We start from the raw sequence: 17468 nt of genomic DNA, 5'->3' as shown, positions 1-17468 counted from the left end.
CCAGAGGCAGCAGGGAGGGGCCCGTGGGTGCGGCTGAGGGGCTTTCTCTCTCCTGCCTGCTCTGACTCCACCCTACATCCACACGGCCCCAGAAACATGGGGCCGCAGAGACTTGGGCTTCTGTCTCTTTTCTGGCATCCTTTCCAGCCCACTATGCACCAGGCCCTGTGCAAGGGACTCCGATTATGACAGTGAAGCAGCACGAGTAGTGAGGGGGACAGAGGCCGGTTGGGACCCAGGAATGGGGCAGTGCCCAGTGGGACTTCGCACCGGGTCCTGGAGGGATTAGGGAGGAAGAGGCGCGTCCAGGCTGAGACTAGCAGCGGACCAGGCATCACGAGCAGAAAAGGAGGGTGTGTTTTGGGCAGAGGGCAAAGATTCAGTGTCAAGAAAGAGCCTGGGGGTTGGGAAAGTGAGAGAAGCCCATTCATTCATTCTCTCATTCATTCATTCTCTCATTCATTCACTCACAATATAGCCACTGTGTGCTAGGCACTCTGTAAATCAGAGCCTGAGGACTGACGGGCCAGAAAGAAGCCTTGGGGGCAGCAGGGCTTCAGGGTTCTGTGGGCCTGGAAGAAACTCAAGCTTTTATCCTAAAGCAAAGGGAAGTCACTGAGCAGTGTTTGCCAGAGGGCATCATGATTAAGCAGGTTTACAGGTTAAGGAGTCACTGTAGTCACTTTGTCAGAGGAGCTTAGAGATGAGAAGGAGCTTAGAGATCATCTGGTCAGATACCCTCCCCCCTTACTCATTTCCTTCATTTACTGAGCAGGGAGTATGCGCCAGGTCCCAGGCGTGGGGGGAGGGGTAAAGAAAACACACCCCGCCCTGCCCTCCAGGATCCACAGCCCAGGGCGGGAGAAGGCAGACAGCAGCAAGAAAACAGACAAACCCATGGTAATTACAACATGTTCTGAAGGGCTCTGAAGGACACAGACAGGGACCTGTGATCCAGAATGGCGGGGAGGCCAGGGAGGGCCCCTCTGAGTGGCTGAAGCTTAGTGAGTGTGTGTGCCCGCATGTGCATGCGATATGTGCGGTGTGCATGTTTGTGTGTGCCGTGTGTGTTTGTGTGCACATCTTTGTTGTGTGTGTATGCAATATGTGCGGCGTGCATGTGTTTGTATGTGTGCCTGTGTGCAGTATGTATGTGTGCCTGTGTGGGCATGTGTTTGTGTGTGTGCACACGCAAGGGACTGGGGAGATGCATCGCCCTGGAGACATCACAGGACATTGTGAGGCATTTGGATTTTATTCTAAATCCAGTGGAAGTCACTAGAAAGCTGGGAACACATTATGGGTGAGAAAAACTAAGGCTCAGGAAGGGGACATGGCTTTTGGGAGGTGACGCGGCTAACGGGTCTGGGGGAACGGGAGTCAGGAGACTCTCCGCACAGTGCTCCCTCCTTCCCCACACTGGAGAGCCCTGCGGTGTCACAGGTGCTTCCCACACAAGCGGCTGAGGGCTGCCCAGAGGGTTCTGGGTGGGAAGGGGCGGGTGGCACTCACCTGGCCAGGTCCACCACGGGCTCCAGGATGTTGTGACCCAGGGCAGCGCTGCACTCTGCAAAGGAGACCCCCAGCTCCTGTGGGCCAGACAGACAGGGTGTGGGTGCCCTGGGGGAGACTACTAGAACAGAGTCAGCAGCTCCCCCAAAAGCCTGGCCATCAGACGAGTCCCACCCAGGAGGCCCCTGCGCCAACCCCAAAGGGTGAGGCAGCCCGTCTCCTGTAGCCCATGGTCCTCGGCCTCGCCCCCTGCCCACTGCCTGTCCCCCGGGGCTGGCCGAGGTGTCAAAGATGACACCCGGCAAACGCTCTGCAGCCTTCAGAGCGGCAGCGGGGAGTCAGTGCCCCAACTTGGAGGAATGTCCTTGATATGTTTAAACCATTAGTTATGTGTTTGGTTTCAAAAATATTTAGTTGGGGGAAATATTAGAAAATACAGCATAAAAAAGTACAGAATATAAACCGCCCCTGTTGGCATATGTATTTCCATTCTGTTTTATATAATGACCCTCTTATTAGGGGTGGGCAGGCTGAATGTCGCTGTACTGCTAGGTCACACCGGTGAGACGGCCGTTCTGGTCAACCACCGGCAGTCTCGCCGGGATCAGCCCACCCGGGCCAGGTTTGCAGCCGCTTTTCTGACTTCACGGAACAGTGTAAGCTCTTCTTCTGCGCTCCTAAATATTTTCCTGGGACAGGATTCTTAATGGCAAATGCTAGCCTGTCACATGAACCTCCACAGTTTAGCCACCAAATTCTGTCAAATGCCGGTCCTTATAAACACCACAGTGAAGAACATCCTCACAGAAACATGTCTGATTGTACATTGCACGTGAAGATCCACCATGCTGTTCTCCAGGGATTATTATTTCTGTGTCTTTAGGATAAATTGCTAGAGGAGGAATTACTATGTCAAAGAGATGAGCTACTATTTTTAAGAGGAACAACTTCCCGCCAAGCAGGCGCCACCATGGTGACCTCAGGAGTGTGAGAAAGGAGGGGAGGGAAGGAGGTGCAGGTGAACAGGGGAGGGGTGGTCAGAGGTGGGGCGGGCAGTGTGTTCTCTTTTTCTTTTCCTTTGTCACTCTCCAGATTTTCTGGAATGTGGTCAAATTCTGTTCATAAATAAATAGTATCCACTGTCTGGTGGTCGGGCTTTTGATGTTAATCTTCCTGGGGAAGAATTTGAGTCTTAAAATAGATTAAATTAGAAGGAATGTTATGTTAATTAGAGACCAGAGATAAAATTAAGTTTTGATTGGGAATTTTAAGTGAAGCTTTTAAAAATCTTTTTACTCTGAAGATATTTTTTATGTAGGTCAGGACACTGGGTGGGGATCTGCTTACTCAGCAGTGAGCTTCAGTCATGCCCACGCTTGGGTCTAAGGCTGGGGTTGGGGGGAGGCAGAGGTGGCCAGGCTGGGTCCACTCTGGCCAGGACTTTGGCTGGGGTGACGCGTCCACTACCCTCCAGGGAGGGGTCTGCCCGGTCCAGGCTAGGGTAGAGGCCGACATCACAGTGCTCACCTGGGCCAGCTGCTGCCCAGCTTCTGTGGACACCTGCCGCTCCTTGTCACAGTCCATCTTGTTTCCCAAGAGAAGGATGACCACCTCACCGGACGCTGAGTCCTGCACACAGGACACACCCCTCAGCCACCCGTGCTGAGTGCCTGCCAGGTGCCAGGCCCTGGGCGGGTTCGGCCCTGGCCTCCAGGGAGCTGGCAGTGTGCCTCCCCCCGCATGTGCCCTCCTTTCCACGTCACACCCACTCCACACCCTTCCCATCTCGACACTTCTCCCTCCATCCACAGTGAGGCTGCCCCTCCTCTCTGTCTGCCAACCTCAAAGGTACCTCCCCCAGGAAGCCTTCATGGATTGATCCTGCCCATGCCCCTCTCTTCCTGTCTGTGCTGAACCGGCCAGTGCTTGATTACACAGGATGCCTTGACTCATTTTCCAATTGTTTCATGAATAATAATAATAATAGCTTTTGTTTGCTGAGTGCCTGCTATACACTAGGTGCTGTGCTGAAAGCAATGCTATCAGTTAACCCTCACAACTCTATGAGAGAAGCTGAGAAATTGAAGTTCAAAGAGGATTAGTCACTTATCCGGGGTCACAGGGTTGGGGTGAAATAGACGGGTCCCGTCTGACCCCAAAGCCTTTATGTATTACCTCATCCGACTTCTTTTGCATCTGTTCAACTAGACTAGAAAGTTCTAGAAAGAATACATGTCTTACTTCATATCCCTCCGCTGTGCTAGTACATACTGCAGAATTTCAGCATCTATGTATCAATTAAGCACGTAGGGAAAGAACTAGAGATGTGTGGACAGAGGAATCAGCATTTAGAGCGACACTAGAACTGCATTACCCCAGGTGTTAGGAAGACACCACAGAGCTGTTGGCTGCAGGAAAGAAACGTTCACAGGATAAAAGAAGCAGTTCTTCCTGGCGTCTGTGCCTGCGTGGCTGCAGTTCCTGCGCTCAGGTCCCAGCCATCCCAGCCCCACCCCCTCGGTGAACTGCGTTACCTGAAGGTCTGTTGTATTATTTACAGTCCGGGGAGAAAAGGCAGAGTGAGCAGGACATACGTTCCCTCTTGACTCCAAAAGCTGGGGCCAACCTCAGCGACCATCTGCTCACCTGGAGGCAGTCCACCCAGTAGCGCACGTGGGCGAAGCTGTCCTGGGACGTGACGTCATACATGAGCAGCACTCCGTCTGCCTTGCGGAGCAGCTGCCGCGTCAGGCTGTGGTACCTGCGCAGGGAGCCCGCGTGAGGCCAGGCCCGGGGCCGACCGCAGCCCCGGCCCCTCGGGCCTCAGCTACTCCACCGGCACAGTGGGAGGGTTAACCTTCCTGCGTCTGACTGTTTCCCAAAGGCAAGGTGCACGCATGTTCCTTCTTACAGTGCAGTTACCATCCAGTAGGTAACAGTTCTCATGGCTCAGATTTCAAAAGGTGCCAAAGGGCACCCAGTGGAGACTCCCCCGCATTCTGCAGCCACTCAGGCTCCCACCCCCAGAGGCAAGCGGGGTCACGGGTTTCTGAAATATTCTTCCAGAGGCACTTTATGGATGTGCATGACCGTGTGTGCGTACGCACACATCTACACACACACACACACACCCCTACCCTTTGCCCTGGTTAACACGGTGCAGTGTAAGCGCTCGCTGTACTCGTTCATCCTCAGTGACCTACACTGTGCTTTTTCTAGTCAGAGTGTCTTGGAGGCGTTTCCCTGTTGGGACATAAAGAGGGTCTTCAGTCTCTTGTGGCTTCGTAATGCCCTGCTGCGTGGACGGACCCTGACTGTTCACCAGTCTGCTGTCGATGGCCTCAAGGCCGTCCCCAAGTTCTGTAATATAAAGGCTGCTGGGAGGGCCTCGGTCCCTTTGAGGGGACGGCCGTGTATGAGTTTATCGGAAGAAGGAATCTGCAGAAGTGGAACTGCTGGGTTGCACGGGAAGTGCCTGTGAGGTTTTGATCACTGCTGCCTAACTAGAAAGGGGAAGACCCGTATTTTCTTCAGGAGGACGGGCGACTGGGTGGCTGTCTCTGAGGGCCGTGTAGGGACGATCCTCACAGAGGCCCCGCCAGGCCGAGGGGGCTCCTGGGTCTGCTGCCCCACCTTCCCCACAGGGCCTCCACTCACCTCCCTTCCCCCCACCCCCCACCCCCACCCCACCCCTGCCACCTCCTGATCCCTCCAGGGCAGATGTCCCTTTTGCAGTTGGTGGCCTCTTGCCTGAGTTGGGCTCATCAGGGTGAGGCTGCCCCAGCCCCTGGCACCCAGGCTCAGCTCAGGTTGCTGATGCCCCTGATGCAGACAGTGCCCATTACCTTTCCTGGCCAGCTGTGTCCCAGAGCTGCAACGCGTAGCACTTGTTGTCCACCACCAGTTTTTTGACCCGAAAATCCACTCCTAGGACACACAGAGGGGTTAGGCCTACTTTCAAATTACTATCTGGCACTTCTAGCCAAGGCTGGCCCAAATACACACCTGTCCCCAACACCGGCCCCAGGAGACAGAAACCTTCAGCTGCTGGGCTTCCCTCCTGCTCCCCAAATCCCACCCATACCCGAGGGCCCGGTCTTCCAACAAGCCTTCCCTGAGCAGCCCACAGGGTTCGCTGCGCCCACCGCACCCATGCTGATGCAGGGAACCTCGCGCTGCTCTGATCTCTGGGAACACATATGTCTTCCCAGCCACACAGCAAAGTGTATTCCTTAGTTCAGTCAGGAGACTTTATTTACTTCATTGCTTTATTTTTATAATACTTGTTTCATAATCTAATTATGGCTTGCACCTCCCACTTCAGCCAGACAGCGGGGAGGACAGGCAGCCTAGGAGCTGGACGGAGCTGGCCTCAGAGGTGACAGACTGGGCTGTGCGTTGTCCACCCTCTGCCGCTGTGCTGGCTGCACGACCTCAGGCAAACCACTTCACCGCTCTGAGCCTCCCTTCCTCATCTGCAAGGTGGCAATTTAAAAAGATCCACACTGCAGGGTGATTGAGAAGATTAAATGACTGATGAGCAAGGTTTAGCCCAGTTTCTGGGAGGGGGGAGGCGCTTGGGAGGTGGTCATTTTTATTATCATTATTAATTCTCATCTCTCTGAACCCCCATCCCTCTAACTTCACAGTCTCACCGCTGCCTCTGGTTATGGTTCCAGACTCTTTCTGGAAATACGGAGGTAACAGTGAAATCCCAGGGAGGCTGGGAATCTCTGGGGTGCACTTTCCAGCCAACCCCTACTTCCCAAGGAAACCAGGTTGGGTGGGGGATGGTGGAGGGGGTGTCCCTCCACCCCCGGGAGGAGGTGTTCTTTGTTCCCATCCCACGCCCTTCCCTAACGGAGCCCTGAAGCTGCAGAGCCCACTGCAGGGCCTGGGCCAGCTCGGGAAAGGGGTGTCTTCTATTAGCCTTGAGCTGGTAGAGACCTTTGTCAAGGCCTCTTAGGGTGACCCCCATAAGCACCTGCTGCTGGCCACTGGCTGAAACCAACACCACTCCCCTCATCGTGCTCTCCAGAGGAAGCCAGGAGGACTGGCAGCCTGGGACACTGGACCTCAGCAAAAGAGTGAAGAAGCTCATCTGTAACGTCCACTTCTCTTTGCTGCCCTCTTTCCTGAAGGTCTGAGGAAATTCAGGGCCTGCAGCAGCCTCTGAGGGTATCTACCCCGACTCCCACGATAGCGTCCAGCCTGTGCTTATTCTCGCGTGTCATCTATAAGCAGCCCTTAGCAATTCACGATTATTCTCTGGATTGAATAGCTTCCGCATTACTCCCACTTTCTCACCTGCCTGCCTGTGCCCCTCCTCAATCCACCCATGTGTGTCCTCACGCTCTCCCCCAAACATGTTATTACAAAGTAACCATGTAAACTGTCAAGAACACAATGTTTTCTCCTTCCCAAGGAATCTGCAGTTTTACATGAGCAGCCTCGAGGAGAGGGCAATGCTGAACTCAAAAGAGGGTAAAACTTCCGGTGTGGGGGCTTTGATTAGAAGGAAGCAGCCCTGGGAATGGACTCTGGGGCCCGGGTAGGGCAAGAAACTGAGCTGGTCTTCAGTTCTCTGTTTCTCTCATCTGAAAGATGGGGACAGATATGGAAAAGCCTGGCAAAAATGCACATTCAGATGTAACTCAGTGGGTGCTGGTCTGCCACCCAGCACTGTTGTCAAATGTAGGCAGGCTGCAGTTCTTACCCTCTGGGAGAGGGGGTGGGAGTGGAGCAGGGTGACGCTGAGGGGGCAAATGCTCATGACTGGGGCAGCCACAGTCGTCCCCGGCGATAGTTCAGACAGATGGGTAACAGCCACGGGGGCAGGAAACCTCAGCTGGGACTGGGACAGGTCTGGGTCACACAACTGGGTCTCACGTGCTCACCGCTAAGAGCGGGTGCAGGCCGGCCCTGTCTTCTTACAGTTATGCAATTTGTTTGTTTTTTAATTGAATTTCCTGGAAACTTATTACTACATAGTAATGGGGGAGACTCGGTTCCAGGGGGACTGTTCTAAGACGCCTGGTGCATTGTAGGTGGTCGGAAACCAGTAGCTTAGGTGATGAGTAACTCGAGCCCTCTGGGCCCTGCGACCTGCCCAACCCCAGCCGGGCCTGCTCCAGGTCCCCACTCCCAATGGTCACTGGGAGCCTGTTCAACTGGCTGCCCCAGTGAGGATTCCTCAGCAGAGGAGCATCTGAGTCCGGAGGCTCTCTTGTACATGGGCTGTGTTCACCCGCCGCTCTGGCCCCGGGGCCGTCAGCATGCCCCTGACTGACACGGACGCAGATCACTCCGCCTTCATCCCTGTGCGGGTCCCTCTTCATTCCCATGAGCCTGCTTTCTGCGCTTCTGTACAGCGTTGGAGTGGCCACGTGTCCCAATACTTTTAGGGAGACGAGATTTTGTGTTTTGGTACATTTCATTGGCAGGAGCTACTGAATTAGACATTATCAAATACTTCCTTATACCAATAACAGTGAAATAACGAATATTTAATAGCACTTACTATGTGCCACATATTATTCTCCTCAGAGTGGATGCATGGTAACTGAACTGACCCCCACGACCACTCTGGAAAGCCGGCACTCCTGCTATCCCCTCACGTGGATGAGGATGTGGGGGCCCAGAAGGGTTAAATAATGGTCCAAGTTCAGATTTGAACTCAGGCACCTGGGTCCCTCACTTACCATGCTCTACAGATGCATTCTGGTAAAACATTCAACTTGCCCAAGGCAACTTCCTGCCCGAGCTTGGCCGCTGGCCTGTGGCATGACCACATCCAACCAGCAGGGCCCAGCGCGGCCTGCCCCAGGCCATGGGGGTGGAGACTTGTTGGTTTTCACTATCAACCGGAGTGGCACCTAAATTGCAGGGTGCTTTGTTGATGTGACACATTATAAACTAATCAGATCAATGCCCAGAAAGCAAATTGCTCATAATTAGAGATGATTAGTAAAATATTAAGAGTTTTCCCATATAAAATACTGCCTACTGCTGGGCCTGTGGCCAGGACAGGGCCTGCAGCTTCCCCAGGGATGGCATGCTGGGGGCCTGCCCCGGCTCGTTGGCCGGGCCCCGGGTTCTCTCCTCCCTCCCCAGACGGGCCCTTACCCACAGTCGCCGTCAGCCCAGTGGCGAAGGTGTTCTCGTGCAGAAGATGCAGGAAGGATGTTTTGCCCACGTTCGAGTCTCCCAGGACGATGACGTGGAAGATGTGATCAGGGTCAGCTGCAGGCTCAATGTCCGAGGGGTCCCCTGGGGTTGGGTTTAGCCCAGCCTCCTTGGAGTCTGTTCCCAGGTCTTCAGGCCTGTCCTCTGCCCTGGGCTCCCCGGGTTGTAGGGGGTTTTGTCCTCCCTCTGCTTGAGCAGTTGTGGGTGGAGGTCCGGGTTGGCCTTCCAGCGTGGCCACAGAGGGCAGGGTTTTCATGGGCGGCTGGGGCTCTGCTTCAACCCCAGGCTGAGCCCCCCGAGTGGGAGAGCCCCTTGGAGGGGATGGTGTTCCAGGAGCAGGGGCTTCCGCCTCAGCCTGAGCCTGCAGTGTGTCACGTGGGAGAGGAGTGGGTGGGGAATCTTGTGGGGGCTGTTCTGAATGCCCAGTTCTCAGGCCCTGCACCTCAGCTGGCTGCTCTGAACCGAGGCCTTGCCCTCCTTGGCCCACCTGCTTCCTCTCCTCAGCCCTGGGCTCCTCTTCCAGGCTGTGCTGGGGGAGGGCAGGCAGCCCATCTGGCTGGACCTGGCCATGAGCTTCCCTTAGTGCCCCAGGATGACCCTCCTGCACATCTGTGCCCAGCCCGCCCTGCTCCGATCCCTCTGGGGGAGCCTCCTGCTCCGATCCCTCTGGGGGAGCCTCCTGCTCCAATCCCTCTGGGGGAGCCTGAGCCACACATTCCAGGCCCCGGGAGGGCTCAGCCAGCCATGCTGTGAGGGCTCCAGCTCCTGGGGACATCAGTCCTGGCTCAGGCCCAGTAGCAGGGGGGTCCTGATGGAGGGCCTCTCTCTGCCTGGGTGGCTTGGCTGGGACAGGCCCGGTCCAGGAGTCCTTATCATCTGGGTATGAGGCCCGGAACTGTTTGCTGGTCCCTGCGGGGGCCTCAGAAGGGGGCGAGGCCACCTGGAGCGGGTGTCCGTCCTCCAAAGGAATGAGCACTTTGAGTGCAGCTGACACCAGGCTCCCTGACTCCCCACTCGGGGCCCTCGGGAGGTCCCAGAGGAAGTGGGCCTCAGGGCCAGCCCCTGACTCCTCCTTAGGCTGCACTGGACTGAGGTCCTGCCCATCTTGGTCCACTCCTTCTCCTTCCTTGGCCCCAGAAGACACCCCAGGGGGCGTCCTTGGAGCCGTGTTCGCATCTGGAGACGGCTCCTGACCAAACAGCAAACCATGTGGCTCTGAGATGGAGATCTGCCTGACCACGCGGGGTGTCTGGGGGGCTGAGGAGGCTTTCGGGGTTGGTGGTGGGCTCCAGCACAGCTGCAGGGCTCTGCGGGGGGTGCTGCTGAAGCTGCTCAGGAGCTGGTCCCAGTCATCGTTGTCCCCAAACACTCCAGGCAGGGGTGTCTCCTCAGGGGCGGCTGCTTGAGGGTCAGGAGCCTTCTCCGCACCTGCTCTGGGGTCACTGGAAAGGGTGTGGGGAGCTCGGGTCAGGGGAAGGGCGGGTAGGTGTCACACCAGTCCTGCCTCCCCCCCTCACGTCCGTCGTACACCTCACGGCTGTCCCTCCCTCCCAGTCTTTGCTCAGGGAGCCCTTCTGCGGCATGCACCCCCCGCTCATGCAATCCTGCTCATCCTTCAAGGCCTGTGTGAAGACTTGCCCCCTCCAGGAAGCCTTCCCTGACCATTCTGGCCCATCCCACTCCCCTGAGCTGTAACAGCCAGTGTGAGTGCCTACGTGGGATCTGGCACTGCACGAGACCCGTGTCTGTGCACATGTGTGTTTGAACCCCAGTTGTGGGATCTTGGGCACATGACTTTGCCCTCTCTGTTCCTCAGTTTCCTTGTCTGAGAAATGGGCATGATAATCTCAGCCTGGAGATGTTGTTGTGAGGTGTACAGAGGGGGACTGCGTGCTTTGGGGGTGGACCATAGCCTCAGAGAACTCAGGGTCTCCCTCCTCTCTTCCAGGAAGCCCTTGTTCCCCACCCCAGCCCAAGGCAGCACCACTTGCCTCAGTTCCTCCTCCATCTGCCAGGATGCATAGCCCCTGGTGACATTTAGGTGCCCCCTGGTCACCTGCAGCTGTTCCCGCACTTCCTCCAGCTGCCCGGCCAGGTGGTGCTGGGCCTCCCGAAGCTGCCGGTTCTCCAGATTGGCCTCCTGGTGTGTGCTGCTGAGATGGTGCAGCTGGGCCTCCAGCTGCCAGAGGCGGATGGTGAGGAGGAGAGAAGCCCAGCTGCCCTCCAGGGCAACAAACAGCCTCCCAAGGCCATCGTGGGGCAGACTCCAGGCCTCTGGAGAGCCAGCTTAAAACAGGACTGGAGGGGTTCCATCACTGACCTAATTAGCTCCGTGACCCCCCACCTGGGAGCGACATTTGAATCATTGGGGTAGGGAGGAGAGAGGGGAGTGTGTGAGAAACACAAACTGCCAGCACCACAGGGCCCGACACGTAAACGGGGTCACAGCCTCCTCTGCTCAAAGCTCCCCCATGGCTGCTCGCCTCTGAGCCCTGTCTGGTCTGCAGGGAGCTCTTGAGCCAGCAGTCAGTCCTGTAACTTGGAGATGGGGGGCCGCCTGACCACGCAGAGTGGGAGGCAAAGCCCTCACCATGCCTCCAGGGCCCTACACCGATTCCCCCACCCCGCCCCTGTTACACCTCTGGCCTCCTCTCAGCACCACTCTCTCCTCCCTCTGCTCCAGCCCACACAGCTCCTTGCCACTCCCGGAACACTGACAGTGTGTGCCTGCCTCGGGGCCTTTGCACTCTCAGTTCCCTCTGCTCCCACAGCTCTTCCCCCCCACACCCCCATATCACAAGGCCTGCCCCTCACCTCCTTCCGGTCCTTATCCAGTGTCATTGTGTCAGTGAGGCCTTCCTTGACACCCCAGCAACACCCTTCCGTCCCCCGGCCCTGCTTTACTGTATTCTCCTCAGCACTTCTGGTATCTAATATGCAGTGGATTTTACGTGCTTAATTGTCTCCCTGACTAGACAATAACTCCATGGACAGAGGCTCGTGCCTGTGACGTCCCTCAGAACCCAGAGTGAGCCTGGCGTGTAGCAGGTGCATCCTAAACAGTGGTCGGCTGAAGGAACGAAGGGCCTGGGGGGAAGAGCTTCAGGTCCACAGGGGAAAGGACCAAACGGCCCCATGTGGAAAGTCCAGCCTCCTCCCTCAGCAGAAGGGGCCTGCCTCAATTTCCAAAGAACAGCTGCTTCAGAGGCACCTGGGACACCAACCCTGGGTTGGGAAGGCAAGACCAGGTGACAGGGACAGCCAAGGCAACGTCAGGGAAGGCTCTGGGAACCTACCCAGTGCGGAAGGGGTGCTGGAGTCCTGGTTACCACAGATGGTGGTTTTACTGAGGTCAGTGGTTTGGAAGTTGAGGAGGAAGGGGCCGTGGGGCGGGGTCTCAGACCCAGACTTTTAGCCACAGTGCCAGCTGGAAGCGACCACAGGCTACCGGGCCTGGGGTGTCACAGCAGCAGACATTCTGACCAGAGAGCCAGGTCAGACTCAGAGACAGTAACAACCCTGCTGTGTAAGGCACCTGCCCCCACCTCAGGCACTCCACGTGCTGCTTAGTACCTCTAACTGTCACAGCAGTTTTCTAAGGCAAGAATTCTGAGTGCCACTTCTCTGACAAGGAGACCGAGGCTCAGGGAGGCTGAGGACCTCAGCTGACAACGGGGACGAGAGCTGAACACTACCCTACACCAAGCCTCTCCAGCACGGAGACCTCAGTTTGCCCAGCACTTCCCCTTGATTGCCTCCTGCACACCGGCCTGGCAGGTGCACTGGGTGTGGCTAGTCCCATTTTACAGATAGAGAAACTAAGGCTAAGACAAGTAAAGTTATTTCCTCAGGTTTTCATGGCTCTTCATTGGAACCACAGGGATTTGAACATGGGCCACCTGGCTCTTGTCCCATTGCTCCCACTGCCCCACCGGGCCTCATCTCAGAAAAGGGCTCGAGACACCTCTTTCCCAGGGGCCTTCTCTCATATGGAAGCCCAACCAGCCCGGGGCATCCTCAGAGGAGGGGTGTCAGAGTCTGAATCCTCAGAAACTCAGCTTCCAGGAGGCCCCGTCACTCACCTCCCTCTGGCCCTCAGTTAGCTGCTGCACCTCACGCTCCTTGGCCTCCAGGACCTCCTGCATCTGGGAGCTGAGGGCCAGGTCCCGGGAATCACTCTGGGGAGCAGAAAGGTCTCAGAGGTCTCAATGCAGAGTCTAAGACACAACCAAGCAGGGCCGGCCCTCCCCACACTTCACCTCCACCTGGGCCTGGGTGCAGGGTCTCAGGAGGGAGGGCCCTCATACAACTCCCCTGGCTCAGGCCTGGGTTGTGGCCATAAGGAAACTGAGGCCCAGAGAGCAAAAGGACTGGTTGCAGGGCATTCAGCCAGCTCTGGCAGAAAGGTACAGGGAGCTCAGCACTCCTCCCTGTCTCCCTGGTCAGGGGAGTGGGAGGATCCACTCCCAGCAACCTTCTGCTGCCCCACACTGACCGGTCACCAGCCCCACGGCTGGGCCAGCAGGGGCAGGGCAGGCTGCCAGGGAGCGCACCTCGGCCTGCAGCTGCTGCTTCTCCTGGCGGATCTGCTGCTCCATCTCTTCGTACAGCTGCTGGACCTCACGGTGGTGGTCTGAGTCTCTCCTGAAAGGGGTGGGAGGTGGGCCAGGTGGCCTGTCAGCGCCTGGGCCCCTGCTGCTAGCAGAGGCGGTCTGGACCTGGTCTGGAGTCCATCCTATGGCTCATCTCACTTGGTCAGCGACCACTGACCCCTGTCACAGTCATCCTGACCCATGAGCCCTTGACGCTGGTCACCCCGATCCCATCAGGCTGAGTCCTGTAACCATCGCCAAGATATTAGTTCCCCTGGCCCTGTCTCATGGTCCCCATCGCTTCACCCTCTGTCCCCACTTCCTGCTGTCACCATGCCCCTGCCTCCATAACTCAGACACCCTGCAGGGTTGTGCCCACACCAGCCCCAGGGTCACCGCATGCGTCGTCATTTACGTGAGCTGTGCTCCTAGAGTTGGGTGCAACAGTGGCCCTGCTCCAAGACACACTGGACATTCCGACTCTCAATAAAAGCCCAACTCTGTCCTCCCTGAAGTCCCCTGAGTCACCCCTTCTTCAAGAACTCAATTAAGAATCAACTGATATGTGAAGAGCTCCCACTACATGCCAGGCATTGAGTGGGCGAGAACCAGCAGCCCCCACTCACTTCCTCAGGGTCAGCTCCAGAACCTCCTTGTCGGCCCGTGCCTCCTGCAGGCGGCTGGTCATCTTGGCCAGGAAGCCCTCCAGGTTGCCCGCCAGCTGGGGCTCCTCCTGCCTCAGCTTCCCCCATAGCTGCCAGAGCTCTGCCTCTCTGGGGAGGGGAGAAGAGCCAGAAATTAGACAGGAGGGGGACCAGGAAGCAGAGGGGGCCCCAGTTCTCTGTATGAATGGCAACACTCCAAGAAACTTGGGCACCTGAGCTACAAAAATAAATTGACCCCTGCAGGTACAATCAAATGTCACCTCCTCCAGGAAACTTGCCCAGATGTGCCCACTCCCTTCTTGTACCCCCACCAAAACTTTGTGTCCCTGTGATTGGGTGATTGACTGTGGAGAGGGGACCTGGGAGCCTGACGGCCCAGGGCTTCCATCTGCCTTCTCTCTCCTCCCTCTCTGTAGCTGTGTGACCTTTGGGAAGTACCATGCCCTGTCTGCGCTTATTTGTAAAACAGGGAGGCTGATACCTGCCAAGCAAGTTCTCCAGAGAATGAGACACACCCAGTGAAAGCACCCTCTTGGGGCCTGGCACAAGGGTGGCTTTCACACGGGTTTAATTAAGTCGTGAAGGCAGATGCCAGAGGGCTGAGCCCAAGCCAAGCTGCCAAGTAGGTAAATGTCTCCCCACCACACCCGCCCTGCCAGCCTGTCCCCCACGTCCCACCCTGCCTGTCCCACAACACCGGGCCCTGCCCTCTGAGAGCTTGCCTCACAGAGTCCTGTGTGTGTGTGCGATTCATCTTGCTGCCTCCCACAGTCCCAGTGGAAGATGGGGTGTGAGGGAGGGGCATTTTTAGGCAGGCCCCCTCTTCTCTGAACACAAACAAACCCCACGAACCCAGAGCCTGAGACCGTTTGAAGAAAATGCCTTCCTGTCTCCAAATGTACCCAATCCAGGACATCAACATCCTGACATCAGCCTTTTTGGGGGTTAAGAAAGGCACCCTCAGAATGGGAGTACCCTCGGGAGGCTGACAACCCACGTGGTGATCCTCCTGAGGAGAGACCATATAGGGCAGAACTGGGGGGCTGGCTGCGGGGTACATGCCTCCCGAGCAGGCAACCCCATGCACAGCTTCATCTAGCCCACAACTGTTCTGTTTACTCTGCAGCCAGGAAACCAGAGGTCAGAGGTTAGGCCACTTGCCCCAGGTCACACAGCTAACGAGTGGCCAAACCAGAATTCCCACACCACTCTGCTTCCAGCCTCCAGCCTTGACCTTGACACCATATCCAGGCAAGTCCTCAGTCCTCGCCTACACTGACCGACAGGGCCTGTTCTGCCCCTCCCCCCACGCACACGCTGAGCAGGCCTTACTCAGGAAGTGAGTGGCCAGGCCCCAGCTGCTCCATGAAGGCAAAGAATGCCTCCTTCTCTTCTGCCTCGGCCTCCTCCAGCACTGGGAAGCTGCTGGCTGCAGATCCTCGCTTGGAGGACAGTGGCTTCCTTCTGTGGAGCCTGTGGGTGCTTGGGCTGGAGCCAAAGATGCTCTCTGTGGGACAGAAGAGGAGCAAAGTGGGAGCGGGCTCAGTCCCTGGCCTCCCACCTTGCCCTTCTCCAGCCCTTGGGGAAATAATTACATCTGTTTTGGTCACATTTACACAGGGCCATGTTCACACACCCCTCATGTCAGCTCTGGGTGTCTACTAAAGGTAGGCGCTGCATTCATTGTACAGACGGCCACAGGAGGCCCAGAGAAGCCAGAAGACTTCCTGGAAGTCACACAGCAGCTCTGGAGTGGTGAACACATTTTCATTCACCCAGAATATTTACTGAGCACCTACTATGTGCTGGGGATAAAATTGGCCAAAATCCTTGCCCTAGTTGAACAAATATTCTTGTGAGTGCTGAAAAGGATACACTTTAAAAAAAAAAAAAGTAAATTTGCTAAGTGAGCTAAAGGAATAGACAAGGTATTTCCATTGAGAGACTGGACAGGGGCTACTTCAGAGTGAGTGGTCAGCAATGCCCCGAGGAAGTGACACTGGAACTGAGATGAGAATAGCTAGAAGGATCAAGCCATGTGGATTCCTAGGGAAGCATATTCCAGGCAGTGAGAACAGCATGTGCAAAGGCCCTGAGGCAGGAAACAGACTGGCACTTGAGTGAGCCCAGGAGGTTAGCAGAGTCTGCTGGTGCTGCCCTGTGGGCCCCAGGAAGGAGTTTGCATTTTGTTCCACAGGCCTTGGGAAGTCCCTGGTGTGGAGGGCACGACTGGACACAGATATGAAGATGGGCCCTGGAGGTGCACGGACAACCATGTTCCCTCTGCACCCCCAGTTCCAGGCCCCAGTTCCTCCTCCCTACTCCCAGTTTTTCAGTCACCAGAACCGGAGTACCCGCCTCCTGGGCAGCCCCACCCCACACGTGCAGATTCCTGGCCTCCCTCCCTGTTGTCCCCCAAACTTCTGGGGATTGGCAGACCTGAGATCTCTAGATGGGTTTGTATTAATGTAAGACCGGGCTGTGCTTTGCAGGGTTCCTGCAAAGACACCACACCTCCCATTCCCTGAGCCGCAAGGTCTTCCCCATTGAGAAGATCAGCGGGAATATTGTTTCCTGCTGGTCTTGTTCTTTAGGCCCTTTGGGCCTGTCTGGAGGAGCAGGTGTTGAAGTGGACCTGCCCAGTGAGGACTAAGGGCCTGGGAAGCCCCACCCACTCGATATCACCCTTTGCGGTTCCCTGGGACCTAGAATTCCCTTAACCAACACCAGAATATGAACTTCCAGACAGAAACAAGGCTCTGGGAGCCTTGGGAGCTGTTTAACTTCTTGCTCAAGAGAAGACTTTTGTTGGGGAGAAGACAAGGGAGGCATCAGAAAGCAAGCCTGCGGCCTCTTCAGAGGAGGGACATGCTCAGGGGAGCCCCCAGCCAATGAACTGCTCTGGCTGGTGGGAGGAAGTGATCAGATCTGCTGGGCTAGAGTCGTAAGGTTCAAACCATCTGCCTTCCCACCCAGGCTTAGTGCCCTCGCCTCCACAGTCATCAAGATTATCATCCACACCCTGAACTCTCTCACGGGTGTTGTGAGGTCCCCTGGTTGGTAAGAGGTCACTGTTGCCCTTGCTGTCAGCCCAGCCTTGCCCCATGCTGGACACGCTGCACGGGGTGCCTGGCCGTGGAGCACGCCCCCAGGACAGACATACTGAACCGGGAACTGAATTCTTCAAGGGAAAGGTGTCCCTTCCGCTCCACATCCACCCAGTCAAAGATCATCTCCGGCTCCTCCTCGGTACTCAGGAAGCTGAACTTGGCCACCTGCAAGGAAGGAGTAAGTTGGGTGCTGTTTTCACTAGAGAAGGCTCTGGGCCACCCTCAAAAAACGGAGGATGTTTGTCTTCAGTCCCCCTCACCTCTCCTTGCCACAATTTTGGAGTCCCATAGCCTACCTGAGCCAGAGCCTGCCCTTGAGACTCCCAGACTCCCTCTGAGACAGCACTCTCAGGAGGGCCTTGAACTTCCTCCACACCTTTTCCCTTCCTCCATCCAACACCAAC

The 17468-nt window shown here is 56.5% G+C and overlaps 1 protein-coding gene across 1 annotated transcript in view; it reads right to left on the bottom strand.

Annotated features, from left to right (window-relative positions):
• RAB44 (RAB44, member RAS oncogene family) overlaps positions 1 to 17468 on the bottom strand; it is a 32706-nt gene that overhangs the window by 715 nt on the left and 14523 nt on the right. Inside the window, exons 3-14 of the mRNA XM_045843590.1 lie at positions 17118 to 17229; positions 15287 to 15461; positions 13916 to 14062; positions 13251 to 13341; positions 12780 to 12875; positions 10689 to 10876; positions 9401 to 10139; positions 8638 to 9346; positions 5358 to 5439; positions 4159 to 4273; positions 3040 to 3141; positions 1513 to 1589 (exon numbers count right to left, since the gene is read on the bottom strand). Of these exons, the coding sequence (XP_045699546.1) occupies positions 1513 to 1589; positions 3040 to 3141; positions 4159 to 4273; positions 5358 to 5439; positions 8638 to 9346; positions 9401 to 10139; positions 10689 to 10876; positions 12780 to 12875; positions 13251 to 13341; positions 13916 to 14062; positions 15287 to 15461; positions 17118 to 17229 (2633 nt within the window). The remainder of the gene's footprint in view (positions 1 to 1512; positions 1590 to 3039; positions 3142 to 4158; positions 4274 to 5357; positions 5440 to 8637; positions 9347 to 9400; positions 10140 to 10688; positions 10877 to 12779; positions 12876 to 13250; positions 13342 to 13915; positions 14063 to 15286; positions 15462 to 17117; positions 17230 to 17468) is intronic.

The sequence above is a fragment of the Phyllostomus hastatus genome, unplaced genomic scaffold, assembly GCF_019186645.2.
Source record: "Phyllostomus hastatus isolate PE091 unplaced genomic scaffold, TTU_PhHast_1.1 phas_contig_40, whole genome shotgun sequence".
NCBI lineage: Eukaryota > Metazoa > Chordata > Mammalia > Chiroptera > Phyllostomidae > Phyllostomus > Phyllostomus hastatus.
Note: the sequence above shows the minus strand (reverse complement) of the source record. Positions and strands in the feature narration are given on the sequence as shown.